This window comes from Pteronotus mesoamericanus, unplaced genomic scaffold (assembly GCF_021234165.1).
Source record: "Pteronotus mesoamericanus isolate MK-2021 breed Mesoamerican mustached bat unplaced genomic scaffold, CSHL_Meso_final contig_25, whole genome shotgun sequence".
NCBI classification, from domain to species: domain Eukaryota; kingdom Metazoa; phylum Chordata; class Mammalia; order Chiroptera; family Mormoopidae; genus Pteronotus; species Pteronotus mesoamericanus.
Genome location: NW_026555105.1, coordinates 16,801,171 through 16,825,889, shown reverse-complemented (window position 1 = coordinate 16,825,889; position 24,719 = coordinate 16,801,171). Strand labels below are relative to the sequence as shown.

The 24,719-nt window shown below is 44.9% G+C and overlaps 1 protein-coding gene across 4 annotated transcripts in view; it reads left to right on the top strand.

Moving 5' to 3' along the window:
- DLGAP4 (DLG associated protein 4) overlaps nt 1-23,550 on the top strand; it is a 126,326-nt gene extending 102,776 nt beyond the window's left edge. For 2 of the 4 annotated variants that reach the window (XM_054573795.1, XM_054573798.1), the window contains 6 exons: nt 687-1,048; nt 3,636-3,724; nt 4,262-4,674; nt 20,377-20,468; nt 21,475-21,630; nt 22,453-23,550. In XM_054573795.1, the coding sequence (XP_054429770.1) occupies nt 687-1,048; nt 3,636-3,724; nt 4,262-4,674; nt 20,377-20,468; nt 21,475-21,630; nt 22,453-22,671 (1,331 nt within the window). In that variant the 3' untranslated portion in view covers nt 22,672-23,550. Of the gene's footprint in view, nt 1-686; nt 1,049-3,301; nt 3,382-3,635; nt 3,725-4,261; nt 4,675-20,376; nt 20,469-21,474; nt 21,702-22,452 lie in introns of all 4 variants that reach the window. The other 2 variants (XM_054573796.1, XM_054573797.1) reach the window with 2 other exon arrangements.
- The last annotated feature ends 1,169 nt before the right edge of the window (nt 23,551-24,719 follow it).

Sequence of the window (24,719 nt, the reverse complement as noted above, 5' to 3'; positions counted from 1 at the left end):
AGATAACCTCAACTCCCACCTATGGCAGGTCCTGGTTCCCTGAGTCTTCGTGGAGAATGGGGAGTCAGACCAGACATGATGGAGTATTGAGGGAGGCAGGCTGGTGTATAGGGTTTTCACATAATGAGGTGAAGTGAGGTGGGAAAGGCAGGAGGGGGAAAGGGTTAGCTGGGCCCTGAAAGATGCGTTGGTCTTTGATCAGACATGGAGGGGGCATCCAAGTAGAGGGAGCAGGGGTAGAGGGAAGGTAGAGCAGAAGGAGAGGAGCGGTAGGTCTCAGTGAGCCCTGAGGAAAGCAAGTTCAACTATTCCTTAGCTGTCACTGCCTCCCCTATCATGGATCAGGCTCTGTCACAGCCTGTGGCACCATGAACTTTAACTTTTAGCCCATGCCCCAGATGGATACCACCTTTGTGTGTGACTATGAGGTGGAGGGTGTCTTTGGTCCATGTTTGCATCCCCCACTGAACTTGGCCTTGGGCTAGCATGAGGGTGACCAGGGCCTCTATCTGTCTGTCTTGGTCATTGCTGTGTCCGACCCTCATTCTCCTGCTCCAGAAATCCCTGCTGAGGGAGTGGCTGAGGCCAGAGCTAGAACCAGATCAGGTAGGGCCTCAGACTTGAAAGGGGATTAAGAGAGTTGGGGGCCTCACCTTCTCCCCTGCCCTTCTCTCACCCGTCTGCAGGTTCATCATGCCTAGTGGCATATAAGAAGACCCCACCACCGGTCCCTCCACGCACCACGTCAAAGCCGTTTATCTCAGTCACGGTCCAGAGTAGTACTGAGTCTGCCCAGGATACCTACCTGGACAGCCAGGACCACAAAAGCGAGGTGACAAGCCAGTCAGGCCTGAGCAACTCATCGGACAGCCTGGACAGCAGTACCCGACCACCCAGTGTGACACGAGGCAGAATCACCCCAGCCTCTGAGGCCCCAGAACCACCTCCAAAGCATGCAGCTCTGAAGAGTGAACAAGGGACGCTGACTGGCTCCGAATCCCACCCTGAGGCCATCCCGAAAAGGAAATTGTCATCTATAGGAATACAAGTAGGGGGCCCTTTTGCACTCTGTGTCCTCGGCTCGCTCCGTGCACCTGTCTGTGTGTAATTACATCTGGTAGAGGCCCACTAGGTCTCCTGGGCAAAAGTGATTTATCTATGTATTTTGGAGGATCAGTCCCAAGTAACCAAACCAAATTCCACCCCTAGCCACACCTTCATTACCTTTGCCCACACCTGCTGCGAAGTCTGCAATTGTTGGTACCTGTCCCTCCTCCTCCAGTGGGTCATCCCAATGAATGTAGTTACACTCAGCCAGCCATCTTTTGTCCACTCTTTGTCCACTGTCTGTCTGTCCACTCCACTTTTTGCCCTGCCAGCCGATACGTGGGAGGCGGGACTGGCCTAACAGTTCTCTAATCCAAGGTCAGCTCGGGTGCGGAGGCCACAGCCCCGCTTGGCGGTGGGAGCAGCATGGAGCATAGACGCGGATGGGCCAGGGGCCCAGGACCCAGGGCCCTTGAGCCACAGGGGTTGCTCAAGGGGAACTTTGCCCAGAGCCCTCTCGGGCTTGGGGACAGGTAGGTAGCTCAAGACACCAGGCCCACGTCAAGTTGAGAAGTGTGATGCTGTTCCAGATGTCTCTCTCCATGGGAAAGGATCCAGGGATATAACTCCCCAGGACCAAGTAGCCAAAGCTAGCAGACCCTCCTGGAAGCCCAACTCAACTGTGCACCCATAGCCATGACACAGCATGGCAGATGCACCAGTTTCCCATCATTGCTTCACTGCCCCTTCTGCACACAGTCAGCATCAGTAATCTACCTTTTATTAGCAGAGCTGGGAAAACTTGGGCCCTGCCTTGCAGTTTACAAAATTTGTTCTAAATCCAGATTAAGAGGATTCTCCCTGCCCTGACTAGACCTCCAAACTAAAGTGGAACACACTCGGCAGAGAATGAAGGCAGCTACATTGGGCCAAGGTCTTGGAAGAGGTGGAACCCCATCCCCAACCCCAAGGGACAATCAAGAAGCTCAAGGAAGTATGCACTGTAGCTTAGGATCTATGATTGCCTTAGGATGGAAGGGATCTCCATTTTCCTAGCCGCTGATGAGCAGTTGGACACAACCAAGTAGATGACAAAGCAGTAGAATGCAGAAGGGGCAGGGAACATAAAGGGCTCACTTGCCAATTTCTTGCACTTGCCTGAAATTTTTTCCTCCAAGAGACAGCTCTGAACTTAAGTTCTCCCACATATATAAAGAGAAAATTGGCCAGGAGACAATTCTTTTTACTGGGCTCCTTCATGAGGTTTCCTGCTCCTGCCCTGTATTGTGTTCCAGGAGGGACTCCTAGGAATGCAGAAAGTAGCCTAGTCTCTGACTCTTGGTCCTGACCACCCAGGGTCTTTGTTTGGGCAGCCCCACCCTCTCCTGGCTAAACCAGACGCTCTTATCTTTCCCAAAACTCTGAAAGAGAGCTAGGCTTAATCCTTGATTCCTTTTGCCCAGAAGTTTACATGGGGATAAGAACTATAGTTCTTGGGCCCATTCTGGCCTTCCCCTTCCCCAGATTCACCTCCATTCCCATTCCATGCTCTTGTCCGATGATGCTGCATTTCCTGAGCTTCTTGCTGAGGGAGAAATGTGGCTGCATCCCCGTGTCAAGGAGGAGACTGGTGCTCAGCCCCCTGCCCCAGAAGGCCCCCCAGTCCCTGCTTCTGTATATCCAAAAGACTGGAGAGTCCTCAGTTTCCAAAGATAGCCTGACAGTTCTTGTCCCACTGCTTTGTACCTTAAGCCCTAGGTCAAGTGTATGTTCTCCCTCATTCATGAGCAATGATGGAAGGGCTGGTCTGGCTGCTCCATGGCCACACACCTTTCCCAGGAAAAAAAAGGCAGGCCCACAGCATCATTGCTGCCATGTTTCCTTCCACTTCATGAGTATAAAGTGCTAGCTTTGCACTTGGCTCTGGTCCTGGTCCTTCCTACTGCTCCCCAAGCACACGAGTGCTGAAGGTGATCTCAGCCACGTGTGACCAAGGACCAAGGATAGCACCCCATAGTGTCCAGGTACTTTACCAGTTTTTTCTTTGGTGGCAGTTTTCAAATCCAGAGCTACTTAACTATCCAAGGTTTGCCCCTAGTACAGGCACCTCCAGCCTGTCCTTCAGCTGCAGGGTTGGGGGACTGACCTCGAGACAGCCCCATCTTCAACTACACCAGATAACGGCTGTGGCTTTGTGTGTGTGTGTGTTCTTTCTCTTTCGTCGTCCTTTTTTTCTTCTCTGATGCGTGTAAAGGAGAGGACTAGAAGGAACGGTTCCCACCTCTCGGAGGACAACGGACCCAAAGCGATCGATGTGATGGCACCCTCCTCAGAGTAGGGAAAGCCAGTCATCTCCACCCCACCCCACCTCCCGCCCACCTGCCCGCCCGCCTCCGCGCGAATGAGCAGTGCCCGGCTTAACCTGGTCTGGCCTCGGGCCCACGTGCAGTGTCCGCATGCCTCGTGTTTGTCTGTCCACACGTCAGTTTGCGTCGTCCCACTAATGTGAATTTCAGCAGCAAGTGTGGTGTTTGTTTTTTATTTTTGTCTTTGTCTCCGTGCCGTTGCTGTCATTGTCCTTCAATAAGGTTGACTGCATTCAGCCAGTGCCAAAAGAGGAGCCCAGTCCCGCTACCAAATTCCAGTCCATCGGGGTTCAGGTAGAGGACGACTGGCGGTAAGTCGTACGGAGGTGGTGGCGGCTTCTCCCCTCTCCTCTTCCTTCCTCTGCTCTCTCCTCCCCTGTGCCTTTTCCTCCTGCTCTCCCTAACCCACTTCTCCTTGCTGGATTTCTAATAACCAAGCTGGGTTTGGGGTGTGGGCTGTGGCCCAGGCATGGGAGGCTGGGCAGGAGGTGGGCGGGCAAATGAGCAGTTGCTCTGTGAGATGAATCAGCCCGCAGGGGGTCAAGGCCGGGCTGAGACATGAGCTACCCCGATGTTTGGTGGTCTTCCTGGCCCCACTGCAGTAAACAGGCAACCTTATGACCTTGTCTGTGTGTGTGTGTGCGTGTGGGTGTTGGTGGGGTGGGGCAGAGCCAGGGCTGAGCAGAGAATGAGATGGAGCTGTGGGTCCTGCTTCAGGCGCATGGTGAGCAGATGATGCATCCGTTTCTCTGTCTCCCGTGTGTCCGGTTGGGGTGGTCTCTGATCTTTGGCCCTCTTAGTGACTCTCACCTCTTCCTGTCCCCACCCCACTCCACCCCCACCCACAGAAGCAGTGCCCCCTCTCACAGCATGTCCTCCCGACGGGACACCGATTCAGATACCCAGGATGCCAATGACTCAAGCTGTAAGTCATCTGAGAGGAGCCTCCCAGACTGTACCCCACACCCCAACTCCATCAGCATCGATGCCGGCCCTCGGCAGGCCCCCAAGATTGCCCAGATCAAACGCAACCTCTCCTATGGAGACAACAGCGACCCTGCCCTAGAGGCATCATCGCTGCCCCCACCCGATCCCTGGCTTGAGGCCTCCTCCAGCACCCCAGCAGAGCCAGCACAGCCAGGGGCCTGCCGCCGAGATGGCTACTGGTTCTTGAAGCTACTGCAGGCAGAAACAGAGCGGCTGGAAGGCTGGTGCTGCCAGATGGACAAGGAGACCAAAGAGAACAACCTCTCTGAAGAAGGTGGGTGCGACAAGGACATCCCCCTGGGGTGAGGAGAGAATGGGTGCACAGCTAGTTCTCCAGCCTCTGTCCTGATAGCCTCAGAGACTCCACATGGGGAGGGTCTCTCAGGTTCTCTTCTTGGATCAGCTGTGAGCTCATCTTTTATTTTCATTCTTTCTTCCATCCACCCATCCATCTATGTACCTAGCCAGACCTTTTTCCAGAAAGGATTTATGGCTGTAGCTGCTAATTGAGTATGCTGTGAGGTCAGCCACACCCAGGTTTGAATCCTGGCTCTTCTTCCCTTACTAGTGAAGTGACCTTGATCACGTTACTCTGAGCGTCCATTTCCCTACCTGTCACGTGGAGCTAATCCTGCCCTCTAACTGCATACGCATATTGTAAGGGTTGAATATGGCAATGCATGTGAAGGACCCAACAAAGTGCTGTTGCACCACAATTATGCCTTCAGCAGCTCTTTATTGAGCACCTACTACATGGGCCTCAGTAGAGTGTGAGGAGCTATGAATAGATGAGACAGAAGTCATTATTTTTCCACCTATGTTTCTATCTATACGATGCCTATTTCTAAAAATTCCCGAGGAATTATGCCCTAGCTGGTGTGGCTCAGTGGATTGCACGCCAACATGTGAACCAAAGGGTCACTGGTTTGATTTTCAGTCCAGGGCTCATGTCTTGGCTGTAGGCCAGGTCCCTGGCTGGGGGCATGCAGGAGGCAACCACACATTAATGTTTATCTCCCTCTGTTCTCCCTCCCTTCCCCTTTCTCTGAACATAAATAAATAAAATATTTTAAATAAATAAATACAATACACTTTTAAAAAAAATAAATAAATAAAAATTCCCCTGAGGAATCAGTTCAAGAAAGCTAGAAATATGTAGGGAGCCTAAACCCACAGGTGGTCAATATATAGGAGAGCAGGGTTTGGAGGCAGGCCCCTGTGTAAAGCTCCAGGGCACTGTCCCAGAAGCCACGCCCTGTGCTGGCCATGTTTAGCCAAAGCTCCAGTCCCCAGTTAGCCCCCTCCACAGAACATCCAGGAAGGACGGGTCTCCAGAGTATCCAGAGGGAAGGAGCCAGCATCACACTGACAGTGGGGTGGGGCCTGAAGAAGCCCTTCGATGACTCAGAGTGCTTCAGAGTCAGTTTTCACTGTCTTCTAAGCCAGTTCCCATCTTTAAGGTCACACCCACTGTGCGTATGTGCAGGGAACTGTTATGAGGTATATGCCTAATAACTTTGTACAATAATAGTGTTTTAAAAATAGGAACGGAGGCAAGGATCAGTGAGAGCTCTGTAAGGCTTCTAATAAACCGTCCAGCCCACCTTCTTACCCTCCTCTACTGCCAGCTTCATCAGCTGTGTATTTTGTATTTGTGTTTACCTTCATGTTTCTTTTTTAATGTGATTATCTCTTGTTTCATCTGTAAAATTCATCATCATTATACATTGAGTTCCTGCTATAATAGATGAGTACACCTACACCTCTTGGGTCCCACCTTTGTATGTTATATCATATTTTGGAGTTAAGTAACCAATATTTCTGTTTACTATGAGCATGTAAATAATGTTTACTGTAGAACCTAATAATATAATTTCATTTTCTTACACATTTTGTTTTTCCTAGAATGAGTAATTTCCTCATCTTCCTTTATACTTTACTTTATAAGCTCCTAATGGTAATTTTTCCACATGCTCCACTGGATCCACCAATCTTCCAGATGTGCAAACACGATTTCCTGTTTGTCCTGGTGCTCTCTTCTGCCCTCTGCTCTGATCTGGCCAGGTTGCTTTCTGGGTCTGCTGTCCAGTGATTTCCCTTTTCATCCCCTGGGACTGCCCTTGGCAACTTCCCCATGATGGACACCCAGCTTTTTGGACCATATGGCCTTTTGCTTTCTTGGCTTCAGTCTCCCATTTTACTAGAGCATACTTCCAACTGCCATGTCTTTAATTCAGACCTCACAGTTTGCTGGGTGTAGAGTTGAACGTTATAAATTATATATAAACGTGTTGAAAATAGTTTTCCCTCAGAATCTTAAAGGCTGTAATGTGTTAGCTTTTATTACTTGTACTGAAAAGTTTGATGCCATTCCAATTCTCAATCCTTTGTATTGTTTTATCTTTGGAAGCTATTAGGATCTTCACTTCTCTTATAAAATTTCTATGTTGTGCCATGGAATGGTTCTTTGTCCATTTATTATACCAGTAATAAATAGGTCATTTCTTTTTTTAAAAAAGATTTTACTTATTTATTTTTAGACAGAAGGGAAGGGAGGGAGGAAGAGGGAGAGAAGCATCAATGAGTGGTTGCCTCTTGCGCTGCCCTCCTGGGGACCTGGCCCACATCCTAGGTGTGTGCCCTGACTGGGAATCCAGTCAGGATTATAGATTTGGTTCGCAGGCTGGCACTCAATCCACTGAACCATACCAGCCAGGGTTGAATAGGCCATTTCTGTGTGGAGACTCTGGCTTCCATGTCTGAGAGTAGTCTTGAATTAATTTCTAAACATAATTTCCTCTCTTCCATCTTCTCTGTTTTCTCTGTCAGAAATTGTTGTCACTCAGCTCTTGGGCCTGCCGGATTGATCCTCAGTCTTGGATCTTTTTTTCCTTGCCTATTTTTATTTCTTTCTGGAAGGTTTTCTTTTTCATTCTTCACACTGTAACAACTTTATTGAGATACTCACATGTCATAAAATTCGCTCTTTTAAAGTGTACAATTCAGTGGCAGTTAGTACACTCACGGTGTTGTGCAACCATCACTACTATCTAATTTCAGTACATGTTCATTGTTCGAAAAAGAAACCCCATAACTGTGAGCAGTCACTCCACATTCCCTCTGTGGATTTGCCTGTTCTGGACATTTATATAAATGGAATTATACAACACGAGGTAGTTGTGTCTGGCTTCTTTGGCTCTGCATAATGTTTTCAATACTTCATTCCTTATTACTGAATAATATTTCATTTTACGAATATACTACATTTTATTTACACAACCGTCTGTTAATGAACATTTGGGTTATTTCCATTTGGGGGCTACTATGAATAATGCTGCTATGAACATTTGTGTACAAGTTTTGTATAGATATATGTTCATTCCTTTTGGATATATACCTAGGAGTAGAATTGCTGGGTCATTTGGTAACTCTGTATTTAACTTGAGGAACCTGCCAAACTGTTTTCCACAGTAGTACACCATTTAACATTCCCACCAGCAGTGTATGAGGGTTCTAGTTTTCCCACATCCTAGCCAGCTCTTACAGAATTACTGGTCTTTTTTATTATACCCATCTAAGTGGGCATGAAGTAGTATCTCATTGTGGTTTTGATTTGCATTTCCCTGATGGCTAATAATGTGGATGGTCTTTGCATAGAGAAATCTATTGAGGTCAGGTTTTCTTCACTTTATCTCCAAACTCTGTCCATCAAATTATGTTCACTACAGCCATCTATATCAGAGCTCTTTCTTATTATGTTTCTTTTTCATAACATTCTGCCTATTTTTTATGAATAGAGTTTCTTTTATATATATTTATATATTTATGACTTACATGTATTTTTTTTTTAATTTTTATTTTGACCCTGTGTTGTCTCTGTTTCCTTTAGGTTTCTTTTTCTTTTCAGGTTAGAGGCTCTCCTGGAATGTCCAGTGATCTTTGGTTCTTTATTCATATTTAAAAGTGAGGAATGGCCCTGACTAGTGTGACTCAGTTGGTTGGGCATCATCCTGAAAAGCAAAAGGTCATTGGTTCAATTCCTGGTCAGGCACATACATGCCTGGGTTGCAGCCTCAGTCTCCGGTTGGGGCACATGCGAGAGGCAACCGGGTGAGATTTTTCTCTCACATCAGTGTTTCTCTCCCTCTCTTTATCCCTCCCTTCCCCTCTCTAAAATAAATAAATAAATAAATAAATAAATAAATAAAACCTTTTTAAAATATAAATAATAGTAAGGAACTGACCCAGGAGCAAGAAAGGAAGAAACAGGAGATTGCTGCTTTTGTTATAAGCCTAGTGGTTCCCCCTGTTTTTTAATTTGTGATTTAAGTTAAAATAAAACTTAATTTTAGAGTTTCCAAAAGCTAACTATATAAAAGAATAAAAACAGCAAAAGTCCTGATAATATGCTGGTAACGTTAGTACTATATGGTAATAGCATCAAAGATGAAGATATTATTTACACATCATGATCAAAACTCTTTAATGGCAGGATGAAAGCTATCATGAGTAAGCTGTGGTCAACTCTTTTGGGTATATACCTAGGAGTGGAATTGTTGGTTCATATAGTAATTCTGTTTAACATTTTTTATTATTTTATTATTGTAAAATATATACAACAAAAAAATTGCCATTTTAACCACTTTCAAGTGTACAATTCAGTAGTATTACTTAAATTCACAATGCGACCCATCATCAATATTTCCAAAACTTTATCACCCCCAACAAAAATTATGTACCCATTAAATAGTAACTCCTTTCTCCCCTCCCATGCAGCCCCTGTCTCTGTGATTTTGCCTATTCTAGATATCTCATATTGAAATGTCCTTTTATGTTTAACCTGTCTTCAAGATTCATCCATGTTGTAGCATGTATCAGAACTTCATTCCTTTTTATGGCTGAACATTTCCATTGTAGGTAGATATAAAGTTTTGTCCATTCATCTGTTGATGAACACTTGAGTTATTTCCCCCTTTTGATTACTGTGAATAATGCTGACATAAAGTATCTGTATCAGTCCCTGTTTTCAGTTCTTTAGGATGTTGTACCCGGAGTGGAATTGCTGGGTCATATGGTAACCTATGTTTAGCTTTTTTGAGGAGCCCCCAAACTGTTTTCCACAGTTGCATCATTTTCCACTCCACCAGCAATGCATAAGGGTTCCAGTTTCTCATCAACTTGAACTTGTTGATGTTCCATCTTTTAAAAAAATGATAGCTATCATAGTAAGCATTAAGCAGTATCTGATTCTCATTTTGATTTGCATTTCCCTAATGATGAGCATTGTTTCTTGTGCTTATTGGTCATTTGGATATTTTCTTTGGGGAAATACCTCATCAAATCTTTTGTCCATTTTTTAATTGGGTTGTCTTTTTGTCATTGAGTTGTAAGAGTTCTTTTATATATGCTAGATTATGGGCCTTTATCAGATATATGATTTGCAAATATTTTCTCTCATTCTGTAGATTATGTCTTTACTTTCTTGATAGTATCCTTTGATGCACAAAAGTTTTTTTATTTTTTCACTTTTCTTTATTATTGGTAATCTGTTACAGTTGTCCTAATTTTCCCCCTTTGCCCTCCTCCACCCAGCCCACTCCCCACTCCCACAGTCAGTCCCCACACTGTTGTCCATGTCCATGGATCATTCATACATGTTCTTTGACTAGTCCCTTCCCCATCTTTCCACCATTATCCCCCTCCTCCCTCCCCTCTGGTCACTGTCAGTCTGTTCCATGGTTCCAAGCCTCTGGTTTCATTTTGCTCATTAGTTTATTTTGTTCATCAGATGCCTCTTTTAAGTGAGATCATATGGTATTTGTCTTTTACTAACTGGCTTATTTCACTTAACGTAATAGTTTCTAGTTCCAGATATGCTACCGCAACTTTGTTCTTCAAATAGAAATAAAAAGTTTAAGCCATCTTGGCCAGATCGCTCATTTGGTTGGCATGTCACTCTAATGTGCCAGCGTTGTGGGTTTGATTCCCAGTCAGAGCACGAGCAGGAGTCAATACAGGGATGCATGGGTGGGTGGAAGAACAAATCAGTGTTTCTCTCTCTCTCTCTCTCTCTCTCCCTCCCCCTCCCCTTCTCCCCCCCCCTTCTTCCATCTTGTCCTCTCTCTCCCTCTCTCTAAAATCAATCAACAAAAAAAATATTTTTAAAAAGAGGTTTAAGGCCAACTCTCAGGTTCTCAAGAAAGTTCTAATGGTACATACTTTGTTTACATTTCCATATGAATTTTAGGATCAACTTGTCAATTTCTACATAAAAGGCAGCTGGGACTTTATTTTGATAAGGATGGTGTTAAATCTGTAATTCAATTTGAGTAGTAGTGCCATCTTACTATTAAGTCTTCCAATCCATAGGATATCTTTCAGTTTATTCAGGTTTTTAAATTTTTCTTTCCATACTTTTTTGTAGTTTTCAGTGTCCAAGTCATGTTTCTTCTGTTAAATTTATTTCTAAGTGTTTTATTCTTTTTTTGATGTTATTATAAATGAATTTTTTTTTCATTTTCAGAGTGTCTGTTGTTAGTGTATGGAAATACAATTTATTTTTTTATATTGATCTTGGATGTTGCAACCTTGCTGAACTTATTAGTGCTAAGTTTTGAGAGGAATTTTTTTAAAGATTTTATTTTATTTTATTTTTTTAGAGAGGGGAAGAAAGGGAGAGAAACATCAGTGTGTGCAATTGGTTGCCTCACATATCCCCTCACTGGGGACCTGGCCCACAATCCAGGCATGTGCCCTGTGCTGCTCATAAGCTAGGAGGTACTTTGGGTTAAAAGCAGTATAGACTATCAGACTCATCTGAGTATGGTTTTCTTTCTTACTGGGATCTTAGCGTCTCAAATTCTGGTTGCTTTGATAATTTTTAAAATGACTTTAAAGTGATATTGTTGTTTTGTTATTTTTTCTTTTTTTTTCCTTCTTGATGAGAGAGTTCAGTGTGGCTGATAGTAACTGATTTTTCCTCAGCAAAAATCAGAAGTCATTACAATTTTTTTTATGAATCAGTCTTATGTTACCAGAATAAATCCAGATGAATTATGATATAATTTGAGTACATTGGTAAACTTGATTTGTTAATATTTGACTTAATTTGGCCTTTGCTCATAAGAAATTAGCTGGTAATTTTCTTCACTTACCCTGTTTTAGTATCAAGGTTATCTGACTTCATAGAATGAGTTTGGCCCTGGCTGGTGTGGCTCAGTGGATTGAGTACCAGCCTGAGAACCAAAGGGTTGCTGGTTCGATTCCCAGTCAGGGGACATGCGTTGGTTGCAAGCCAGGTCACCAGTAAGGGGCGCACGAGAGGCAAGCACGCATTGATGTTTCTCTCCCTCTTTTTTCTCCCCCCTTCTCCTCTGTCTAAAACTAAATAAATAAAGATTTTATTTAAAAAAATTAGTTTGGGATGTTTCCGCTATTCACTTTCTCTTTTGTGTAAGAATTATCTTTACTCTTCATTGTTTTGTAGAACTCTGTTTTAAAATAACCTTCCCAGTATGGTTATATCATGCAGTCCTTTTTTCATTCCTAATCTTTTTTATTTGTACTTGTCTCCTTTTTATCTTGCACAGTCTGGCATGGTTTCTTAATTAATCCTCTACTATATGTTGGCTTATTACTTTATTTTTTAATTGTTTAATTACAGCCGTTCTTATTTTTTCCTGATTACTTTATTAATAAAGTAATAACTCTCTCTTTGGGTTAACTGTATTGTCCCTTCACTAATGCCTTAAATTGTATACTTGGCTCATTTGTTTTTCAGCCTGTCCTTTTTAAAAATATAAGTTTTCTCCCTGGCTGGTGTGGCTCAGTGGATTGAGTGCTGGCCTATGAACCAAACAGTCACTGGTTCAATTCTCAGTCAGGGCACATGCCTAGGTTTCAGGCCAGGTTCCCAGTAGAGGGCATGCGAGAGGCAACCACACATTGATGTTTCTCTCCCTCTCTTCCCTTCTCTTTAAAAATAAAATCTTTAAAAATATATATATATAAGTTTTGAAGCCTACAGATTTCCCTTTAAATACTACTTTGTCATATCTAACAATTAGGATATGTAATATTTCCAAATTCCACTGTGATTTCTTTGACCAGTGGGTTATTTAGATATATGTTTTATTTTCTAACCTAATTAATGTCACAAATCATGATCATTATGATGCCTAATTCTTTAAATTTGTTGAGATATAGTGTGTGGCCTAGAATGTGGTCAATATTAGTGATTGTTCCTTAAGTGTGTGGAAAGAAAGTATATTTTACAGCTGGTGCGTATATGGTTCCGTGCTACATCTTTTAGATCAAGTTTGTTAAGTAAGTGAATCAAATATTCTCTGACCTTACTGATTTGTTTTGGGTATGCTTTATCTGTTAGCTCTTCTACTATGATAGTAGATTTGTCAGTTGTTCCTTACAGTCTGCCATTTTTTGCTTTACACATTTGAAACTGTTATTACATGCCTGAGTTAAGAATTTTAATTTTCCTGGTGAATTGTATGTTTTATCAATATTTAGTGCTGGCCAGTGTGGCTCAGTTGGTTGGAGTATGGTCCTATACACCAAAAGGTCACAGGTCCTATTCCTTTGGTCCCTGGGTCCCTGACCCAGGCACAGGTCAGGGCCATGCCTGGGTTGCAGGTTTTGTCCGTGGTTGGGGAGCCTACAAGAGGCAACCGATTGATGTTTGTCTCTCACGTTGAGGTTTCTCATTTCTCCCCCCGCCCCCCCCGGCTCCTTCCTCTCTTTCAAAAAAGCAATGGGGGAAAAAAATGTCCTCCAGTGAGGATAGAAAAATATATATATATATATATTTTATATATGTGTACATATATATATTTGATGACCCTTTTTTTCCCTACTTTGTGGCTTAGAGTCCATTCTTATATTAGTATAACTATACCAGCATTTTTTTTTAAGCATTTACCTGGTATACCTATTTCCATTATACCATTGGAAATTTAGTTCACTTTTAAAGATTGTAATTACTAACATATTTGGATTAATTTCCACGATTTTATTTTGTACTTTTCTGCCTTCTCTTTAAAAATCATTTTTAAATTGTGGCAAAATATTTGTAACAAAATTGGCATATTAACCATTTTTAAGCATATAGTTCAGTGGCAACTTTATTAACAATGTTTTGCATCCATCACCACTGTATAATTCCCAAACTTTTTCATAACCCCAAACAGAAATGCTACTGTTCAACAATCACTCCTCATTCTCACAGCTTACCCACAGCCCTTACCTAGTAACTTCTTACGTACTTTCTATCTCTATGCATTTGTGTATTTCATATATTTCGTATGGGTGGAATCATACAGTATTTGGCCTTATGTGTCTAGATTCTTACACTAAGCATCATGTTTTCAGGGTTCATCCATGTTTTGGCATGTATCAGAACTTCACCCCTGGCCGGTGTGGCTCAGTTGGCAGCAGCATGGTCCCAGAACCAAAAGGTTGCCAGTTTGATTCCCAGTCAGGGCACATGTGGGCTTGATCCCAGGTTGAAGCACATGCAGGAAGCAGCGGATTCTCTCTTGCATCAGTATTTTGATGTTTCTCCCTCTCTCCTTTCCCCTCACTCTCAAATGAGAATAAAATAAATCTTTTTTAAAAAAGAACTTTATTCCTTTTTTTGGCTAATATTCCATTGTATGTATATACCACATTTTGTTTATCCTTTCATCTATTGATGGGCACTGGGGTTGTTACCACCTTTGACTATTATGAATAATGCTGCTATGAATTTTGACATGTAAGTATCTATTTAAGTTTCTCTGTACCTAGCAGTGGAATTGTTATGTGGCAAGTCTGTGTTTAACTTTTCAAGGAACAACCAAACTGTTTTCCACAGAAGCTGCACTATTTTATATTCCTAACAGCAATGCACAGGGTTCCACTTGCCCACATCTTTGTCAATACTCACTATTTTCGGGGCGGGGGGGTGGTTTTGTTTTTATAAGTAGCCATATTAATAGGTGTGAAGTGGTATCTCATTGTGGCTTTCATTTGCAGTCCCCTAATGACTAATGACATTGCACAAGCTTACTGACCAATTTGTGTATCTTGGGAGAAGTGTCTGTTCAAGTTCTTGTCTGTTGGTTTTTTCTTTCTTGCCCATCTTTTAATTGGGTTGGTTATTTCTGTTGCTGAGTTATAGGAGTATATCCTTACGTAGTCGGGATATGAAACCCTTATCACATACACGATTTGCATATAATTTTCCAATTCTGTGGGTTGTTTATACTTTATTCATAGGTTTTATTTTAATTTTATTGAGAGAGAGAGAAACATCAATTTGTTGTTCCACTTATTTATGTACTCATTGGTTGAGTCTTGTATGTGCCCTAACTGGGGATTAAATCTGCAACCTTGGCGTATTGGGACGATACTCTAACCAACTGAACTACCCAGGGTTCTTCATAGTATATTTTGATGCATAAAAGTTTTCAATTTTAATGAAATTCCACTTAACTTTTTGTTGTTGTTGTTGCCCATACTCATGATGTCTTATTTGAGAAACTACTGCCAAATCCTAGGTTATGAAGATTTACTTTTTTTAATTACGAGTTTTACAGTTTTAGCTCTTTACATTTAGCTAAGCATTTGATCCATTCTGAGTAAATTATTTTCTATGGTATAGGGTAAAGGTCTAACTTCATTCTTTTGCATGTGGAGATCTAGTTTCCCCAGCACTGTTTGTTGAAAAAAGACTGTCCTTTTCCCATTCACACTCATTCCTTCTTTTCTAATTTTTATTTTTTAATTACAGTTGACATTCAGTGTTATAGTAATTTCAGGTGTATAGCATAGGGATTACACATTTATATAACTTTTTTATGACTGAGTCATATTACACTGTATATATGCACCACTTCTTTATCCGTTCACCTACTGACACTTAGGTTGCTTCCATATTTTGGGTATTGTAAATCATGCTGCAATGAACATATGGATGCGTATGTCTTTCTGAATTAGTGTTTTGGATTTCTCAGGATAAATACCCAGAAGTGGAATTGCTGGGCCCTTCTTTGTCTCTTGTTATATAGCCTTTGTTTTAAAATCTATTTTGTCTGGTATAAGTATTGTACCCCACTTTCTTTTTTTTTTCCGTTTCCATTTTCATGAAATATCTTGTTCTATACCTTTACTTTCAGTCTGTGTCTTTCTATCTGAGTCTCTTATAAAACAGCATATGTAAGAGTCTTGTTTTGTTACCCATTCAACCACTTTATGTCTTTTGATCAGAAAATTTAATCCCTTTGCATTTAAAGTAATTGTTGATATGTAGTTATGGCCACTTTATTATTCATATTTTTTTATCTTTTCTTCTTCTTAAAGAAGTCCTTTTAATTTATTATAATACCGGTTAGGTAGTGAACTCATTTAGTTTTTGTCTGGGAAGCTCTTTATCACCCCTTAGATTCTAAATGATAGCTTTGCTGAGTAGAGTAATCTTGGATGTAGACCCTTGCCTTTCACATCAAGTATTTCGTGCCAGTCTCTTCTGGCTTGCAAAGTTTCTGTTGAGAAATCTGCTGACGGTCTTATGGGAGCTCCCTTGTCGGTAACTGCTTTTCTCTTGCTGCTTTTAAAGTCCTCTCTTTGTATTTAACTTTTGGCATTTTATTTATTTATTTATTTGTTTTAGAGAGGGGAAGGGAGGGAGAAAGAGGGAGAGAAACATCAGTGTATGGTTGCTTCTCGAGTGCCCCCTACTGGGGACCTGGCCCACAACCCAGGCATGGACCCTGACTGGGAATTAAACTGGTGACCCTTTGGTTCTCGGTCCAGCACTCAGTCCACTGAGCCACACCAGCCAGGACTAACCTTTGGCATTTTAATGATGATATGTCTTGATGTGGGCCTCTTTGAGTTCATCTTTTGGGACTGTGTTTCCTGGGCTTTTTCCTTCACCTATTTCTATTTCCTTTGCCAGGTTAGGGAAGTCTTCTGCCATTATTACTTCAAATAGGTTTTCAATTCCTTGCTCTCTCACTTCTCCTTCTAGTATTAGTATCCCTATGATGCACATGTCATGCTTGATGTCCCAGAGGTCCCTTAAACTATCCTCATTTTTTTGGATTCTTTTTCTTTATTCTGTTTCATTGGGTATTTTCTGCTATCTGATTTTCCAAATCACTGATTTGGTCCTTGCTTCATGTTGATTTCCTCTTATGTATTCTTCATTTCAGTTACTGTATGTTCATTTCTGTCTGGTTCTTTTTTATGGTTTCTTTGTCCTTTTTTATGACGTTGAACTTCTCACTAAGTTCCTTGAGCATCCTTATAACCAATGTTTTCAACTCTATATCTGGTAGTTTGCTTGCCTCTATTTCATTGAGTTCTTTTTCTGGAGATTTCTCCTGTCCTTTCATTTGGGGCATGCTTGTCTCTGCATTTTGTCTGCTTCCCTGTGTTGGTTTCTGTGTATATGTAGAGCTGCTGTGTATCCTGGTCTTGGCGGAGTTGCCTTATGTAGTAGATATCCTTTGGACCCTGGCACAGTTTCCCTGGTCACCTGAGCCGGGTGCTCTAAGTATGTCCCTTGTGTGAGTTGTGTGTGCCTTCCTGTTGTCGTTGAGACTTGATTGCTGTTGGTACATCAGTGGGAGGGATTGACCCTCAGGCAGATTTGTTGTCAGGACTGGTTGCAGAGGTTGACCCTACTGAGCAGGATTCACTTTGGCAGGGCTCTGGTACCTGTCGAGTCTGGCCACCGGGTATGTTGGCTCTAGGGCCTCTTGGGAGGTGCAGGCCAAAGTCAGCTGCTGCCTGTGCCCTGCCCAGAGCCACCTGGCATAAGCTACAAAGTGATCACAGATGATTGCTACCTGTGCTGAGCTTAGAGATGTCTGTGAGAGAATAAGCTGTGAACCAAAGCCAGTTGTCATTAATGCCAGGCCTGTGGCCACTTAGCAAGAGGCACAGGGCCTCCTGAGATGAGGTGCTGCTTGTTTGCAGTTTGTGAACCTTCGAGAGATTTTACAAAAGTCCGAAGCATGAGTCAAGACAGGCTATTTGTATGGAAAAGCTACTGAAGTAGCTTGGGTGGGTCTGCAAGTTGAGTGAGGTGTAGGTCTCAGGGAATCACCAGGGCAAGCGGTATTAGTAAGGTTGATGGACACTCAGATATAGTACAAGCCTGCACCTTTAGGGGGGAGGGCTCAGCAAAGGAACAAGGGCTTCTGCCAACATTTCTGTCTGGGAGAAAGTTGGCCCTCCAGCCCTTGCCTGGAAGCCAGACAATCCAGTTTCTCCCTCTGTGTCCCTGGCACCTTTTTTGCTGCCCCAGTGCTGGAGCTCAGAGCAATTGAATTGGTCAGTGAGTAACTCCTTTAAGACGATTTGCCTGGGACTCAAAGTCCTCTGTCTCACTCAGCCACAATTGCTACTGGTTTTTACAGCCAGAATTCATGGGGCCAGAAGTCACGGTTCCTGGCACTGGAACCCTGACCTGGTGTGTGGACCATCGCTCCTCAGGCAGGACCTCTGCAGCCAAGATAGCCCTCGTAACGTTTAACCACCATATGTGGGTGTGGGGCTCATTCAGCATCTCTGCCTCTCCTACCAGACACAACAGGGCTTCAGGCAGTTCTAAACGATGGTGGTTCTGTAGTTTAGTTATAATTTTGAAGTGGTTGTGGGAGGGGGCAAGTATAGTGTTTACCTACTCTGCCATCTTGACCAAAAACCTTCATACCTCATTCTTTACCAAAAACAAAAACAAAACACTGTGGGTTTTTTAATTTGTTTCTTAGAGTGTGGAGGGAGAAAGAAAAGGAGAGAAACACCGATCAGTTATCTCTACCACAGACCCACACATAACGCAGTGAGATGCACCAGCCAGGGCTACACTCGCTCTTGAATAATAGTTTCTCTGGGTATAGAATTCTAAGTTAATACATTTCTCTTGGTACCATTTTCAGTTTTCATCCATAATCTTTACTTTCCCTTTGGCTGCTTTTTAAGAATTTCTCTTTGTTTTTACCATAAGTAAGTGTGGATTTGCTTGGGATTAATTTGACTTCCTGACTCTGAGGACTGGTGCCAGCCATTTCTAGCAAACCCTAAATCATGATCTCTTTGAATATTTTTCTTCCATTCTCTCTAGTCTCTTCTTTTAGAATGCTGAGAGTCTCTCTCTCTCTCTGTCTCTCTCTTTCATACTGCTCACTTTCTTTTTGATAGTTTCTCTTTAATACATTTATCTTCTTTCATTTCTTAAAAAAGAAAAAAAAAGGTACCCAAGTGCAGTCCTATGGTTAGGAATTCTCAAGAGACTTTTCCTCTTATTCCCACTCTACTTTAGACCAAGCCAGGCACATATCCCCACTACCTACTGGGTGGGGGTGGGGGTTGAGGGGGCATGCAGTTTGGCCCTGGCTGGTGTGGCTCAATGGATTGAGTGCTGGCCTGCAAACCAAAGGGTCACCAGTTTGATTCCCAGTCAGGGCACATGCCTGGGTTACAGGCCAGGTCCCCAGTGGCAGGGCGTGTGAGAGGCGGCAACCACACATTGATGTTTCTCTCCCTCTCTTTAAAAATTAATTAATTAAAAAATCAAGCAGTTTAAGTGTTTTACACTTCTGTTTACCTTGGCCTTCCTAGTTTTCAGTAGGGTTTATGCTTGTGCTTCTTCCAGTGTGGCCCTTGTTTCTGTGGTGACCTGGTTTTCTCTTGCACTCGTTCCAGAGCTCATGTTTTATCTCCTGCCATTGTCTTGCATCTGTTTGGAGCACCTCCATCTCTGCTTTGAACTACTGTTCTTACATATTCACAACTAAATGTCACACTTTTCATCTGTTCCCTGGCAACAACTTTCTGGTGAATGTCCATTTGCCATTTGCTTGCTGTGCCTGTAATATGTTTACCTTCTGTGTTGGTTCCTTTTTCATTACTAATTTCTTATGAGCTCTTATCAGTAGATCATTGTGGGAGGGGCCAAGAGTGTATCCCTTCCTCCTGCATCCCAGGCAACTAGAGGGCTGTTTACCCTGCAGAGCCCCATCCAGCCCACCCTGAGCCCTTGGTGCCGAACCAGGCCTAGGGAAGCCCTGCTGCAGTCCTCACCCGCTTTTTACAGGATGTAAGAGATTATTGGCCTCTCCCCTCAAGGTGCGCTACTTTGGAGAACTCAAAACTGCTAACTAACTTCATCTGAGACTTTCAACCCCAAGACCCCGCCGCCTGTCCTCTCATGTGCTCTGTGCTCCGGGTTCTGGGTTCTGTCAGAGACAATCTGCGTTTCCATTTCTAGTTACTCCTCTGCTTCTCAGGGCTTTCTGAGGGGAGTGGGAGGTACTATTTCTTTACGCTACCAGTTTAAAGTCACACTGAAAAATCAACCTGTATTCCCTACTAAATAGTTTCACGGTTAACTCTTCTGTTGGATTCTGTTTGCTTATATCGTAAGACTTTTACATTTTTGTCCATAATGAAAGTGATTTATTCTTGGCATGACCTATTTGCTGTCAGGACTCCTGAAATTAGTTGTATCAGTTTCTATCTCCATTTATTCTTTAAAAGAGTTTGAATATAAGACAGGGATTATCTGTTCCTTGAAGGTTTTGCAAAACTACATAGACCTGGCTCCTTTTCTGGGGTTTTTAACTTCTGCTTCAGTTTTTAAAAACAGTTACTAGTCAAATCAGAGTTTCTGTTTCTTCCTGTGTCTATGATAGTCATTTACATATTTCTGGAAATTTTTTCATTTAAATTGTTTTCAAATTTATTGCCATAAATTATCCTTAGGAACTAGGGGATAGAGTTCACATTATAGATCTTGTTTGCATTTCTCACAATGAGAATGGATTATATATATATACAGTGAAAACCGACTGCTATCACCAAATGATGATTGGTATCCTAAGGCAGGGAGGTCATGGCCCTGATGTTGCCTCCACCCCCAGCAAACCCTGTGCTCTGCTCAGTCCATCTTATTCCACCTTCTCTGTCTCAGTCTTAGGAAAAGTCCTCAGTGCTGTGGGCAGTGCCCAGTTACTGATGTCCCAGAAATTCCAGCAGTTCCGGGGCCTCTGTGAGCAAAACTTGGTGAGTGTGAGTCGTCTTTCTTCCAGCCTTTGGCTGCCTGCCAGATCCCCCAGCTGGATTAGCACCTATAAGCCTCCGTGACCTCCTGTAACAGAGAGAAGGTGCTGCCTTCCCGTGTCATTAGGGAGATGATGACAATGTCAGCAGCTAGCACAAGAAAGGGGCCAGGAATGGTCCTTTCAGGTCACTAACCTTTTGAAATAAAGTGATGTAAATATAGCCAATGAAAGTTAAAGATCAGTTAGCACAGGTTTATTTATATAAAACATTCTATATCTAAGAAGACAGTCAAGGTAAGAAATTTAAAACTACCACCTCTAGGCTTTGTAGGTTTCCCTCTCCCTCACCCCTGCCTCCTGGGAGTGTGGAAGCCTCTCTGACCAGCAGGGGGTTTGGGGGGACTGTACACCTAGGGGTAGAGGACAGTGGCAGAGTGTTTGTCTCCAGGACCTGTAAGGGGTTCGGGGACTGGCTCGGGTGGTAATGATGAGGAACATGTTGTCAGAGAACGGAATAATGGGAAGAAGACCACATGGACTCTGTAATCACACCTACCTAGGACAGATCCTGGCTTCTCCCCGACACACACACACACACCCCCACCCACACACCACCACCACACACACACCCCCCCGCCACTGTGAGACCGTGGCCAGGAACTTCTGTTTTCTCCCTGTAAAATAAGAACAGTTGTGAATTTGGCATGCATTAGGGACATGAGGGCCCTCCTCACTGTAGCCCTACCATGGTGGCAAAGGCCTCAATCCACCCCATGTACATGCAAGGCCTTTCTCTTTCTCCTAGAGATCTCCACCATCAGGGCTGGCGGGTGACCAGGAACTAGCTTCACTCACTCACGCAGATGCTGGCCCTGGGACCAGGGGAGTAAGACTAGGCCTCAAGAGACCCTGACCCTGGCTGGCAGGGCCAGGAGACCATACTTGGGGTGAGGTACAAGACGAGCCTCTGCCTTGCTTGCCCCACTGATGACCGCTCTGCCCCACAGAACCCTGACGCCAATCCACATCCAACAGCCCAGGACCTGGCGGGGTTCTGGGACCTGCTACAGCTGTCCATCGAGGACATCAGCATGAAGTTTGATGAGCTCTACCATCTCAAGGCCAACAGCTGGCAGCTGGTGGAGACCCCCGAGAAGAGGAAGGTGAGCATGGAGCAGTGCGGAGGGGAAGTCCAGGGACAAATTCCTGGTCGGCAATAACGCTGCCCACATCGGTCAGTGCTGCTTGGCTCCCTTCTCCGTGTGTCGTCTTTGAGCTGGGGGCTCACGTCCATCCGTGCGCGGGGTCCACGCTCAGCACTCGCCCAGCATGCCGCTCACGCCGTAGTTGAGGCTGCCCCCGAAGCATGCCACCCTGCCCTGCATGGTCAGAAAGGGGGCTCCCGGGAAGCATGCCCGCAGCCTTGAGCACTCATGTAGACGTGGCTGTAGGAGCTCTGGAGGCAGGGAAATGGTCCTCTGGGGGCCGCCCTGTCCACAGAATGTGGGGGCCAGCCTCTCCCCTGAGGCCCCAGGCTTCCTTCTGTGAAGCGGTGGCCCCCGGTGACCCCTGGGGTTGTTGGCTACTAGACTGGGGGCCTTCTAAGTTCTGATGCCCTACAACAGCATGTGACCTGGGAGTTGGAGGCCTGAATTTAAACCCCATCTCTGGCTGTGTGACTTGGGTTCATTCCTGTCTGAGTCTCAGGCTCCCAATGGTTCAAAGCAGGGGTGGGAGCAGGTGACTCGTCCACCCCTTGCCACTAGAACACTGTAGGGACCTAAGCTTGCTTTTTGCTCCTGTGCCTTGTGCTGTTCCCACTATCATCGCTTCTCGTGGCTTCCTGATTCCAAACGTGTTTGCTTGTGCCCGATGCGGGGAGCATGGGGTGGAACTCCAGCTGCCAGCATATAGTGGGTGGTAGTGCCACACCAAAGGTGGCACCTTTATTTTATTTTTCTTCCCTCCTCACTGTCTCACTAAAGGAAGAAAAGAAGCCACCCCCTCCGGTCCCAAAGAAGCCAGCCAAATCCAAGCCGGCAGTGAGCCGTGACAAGGCCTCCGACGCTGGGGACAAGCAGCGTCAGGAGGCCCGCAAGAGACTCCTGGCAGCCAAGCGGGCAGCTTCTGTGAGGCAGAACTCGGCCACAGAGAGCGCAGACAGCATCGAGATTTATGTCCCCGAGGCCCAGACCCGGCTCTGAGACCAGGAAGCAAACAGTTTTAAGTCATTTTTAAAAACCACACAAACTAAATGCGAATGGAACAAAAATTTTCTCAACCTTTAGTATGGTTAATCTATCCAGAGACCCTGAGCCAACTTGCAAATTGACGCATTACAAGGGCTCACAATTTGGCTTTTTTGGGTCCCTCCCAGCTTTAGGTTATGAAGACTTCACACAAAAAAAGTCAACAAAAACAGAACTGTAAAACTTTTTTTTTCCTCTTGCTGGCCGAGGTGGACTAGATAGGTGGACTTCAGCAATTCCCCGGCCCAGCCTCCAGACTGCAGTCTTTTTACTTGTTCTATCTAATGAGAACTTACACTAGCTTGTTTACAAGACGACGACAGTCCAAGGGAAGCCTTGGGCACCTGCCATGTCCTTCCTTCTTTTCCCAGCAACCCTGCTCTGACCTCAGAGTTTTCATTCTTCCGTTTCTCCTCTCCCTTCAGAGCTCACACAGGGGTCACCATCCTGACTGGCGGCTTCCTGGTTCTCAGCCCTCTATGGTTGGGAGCCCAGAGGACAGAGATGGACGTTCATTCCCTCCCCCGCCAAGTGCTCACACACAATCACACACATGCACACACACAGATGTAGGTTCCTCTCAGCAGAAGCAGCCCTCGCCCTGATACCTACCAGCCCTAGGCAGGGTGGGCGGGTGACATGCCTCCCGGAGACCGACAAGGTTTAAGTCTGGGGGTGGGGGGCGGGAATGAGATGAAAGCCACAGTATCACACTCCAGAATCCCACCTTTTTCTTCTCTCCAGCCCCTTCCTTCCTTCAGCAAAATGTCTGACTCAGAGTGACTCACAGGGGACACTTGAGAGAGGGACCCCATTTGTCTGTCCCTGGCTGAGCCTGTGTACAGTACCCGGGGGGGGAGGGGGGGGCGGGTGGCTGTGTCTGTACGTATGTGTACATATGCACATAGACCTTAGAGTGTATATTTAACAAATGCCCATCTGCTCACCCATGCCCACCAGCGCCACCGCTGGCTCTCGGGGCACCTGGCAGGAGGCGGGTGTGTGAATAGCATATATTTTTACATGTACTATATCTAGGTGTGTGTACAAGTGTGTGTAAAAATATATACCTTGTGTGTAAGCAGCCCCCTCCCCCTTCTTTTTTCCTCGGTCTCCCCCCTGCCTAGCCTCTGAGTTTCCTGTTTATTTTTTTTTAACCCCAACCATCCTCTTTCCCCTGCCTCAGCCCCACTCCCAGGGCATCCTGAGCCCCGAGCTGCCACGGCCCAGCCTGCGGGGCGGGGCGGGGCAGGGTTGGGGGGGCAGGGGGAGGGGAGGCCCGGCCTGCAGCAAGCTCAGTGCACGGGCGCTGCTCCTACTCTGTGCAGACCACAGTACTGGAGACGTCCTCATGTCCAGCACTTGCTGCAGGGGGTCCCCGGGTAAACCGAGGGCCTGCACTGGGGCCCTATTCCAGCTTGGCCGCCGTCTGTGACCTTGGGCAAGTCACTTGACCTCTGTGTGCCTCAACTTCCTCCTCTGTAAAACGGGGACAGCCCCTGCCCCTCCCTACCTCACAGGCATGTTGTGAGAATAAATGAGATAATGTGTACCAAGGGCTCATGGTGTTTTTGCAGTGGGACGGGCTAGGTGGGCAGGAGGCGGAAGGAGTGGACTCCTCAGGGGCCTGAGCTGGGCCTTCTTCCAAGTGGCAGCTCCGTGGAGCCAGGCCGACTTGAGCACCGATGGGAATCCCAGCTCTGTCACCCACCAGCACCATGAGCCTGGGCAAGGAAACTGAGCTCTCAGTTCCCTCACCTGGACAGGTGCTGAACTGGGTGTGTGTGGTGGGGGTAGGGGGGACAACTTGTCAATGAATGCAGCCCGTCTCGGCTCCCATACATTGTTAATTATTTCTCAGAAGAAGCTGGTAAGGTAGGTGTTATACACAGACCCAACTCAGCACATGTCCCAAGATGGGGGTTCTCAGTACCCCCCACCCAGCAGCTGCCTCCACCCTGACAGTCATGTGCATGGCACATTCCCTGGGGCCCTGAGAACCA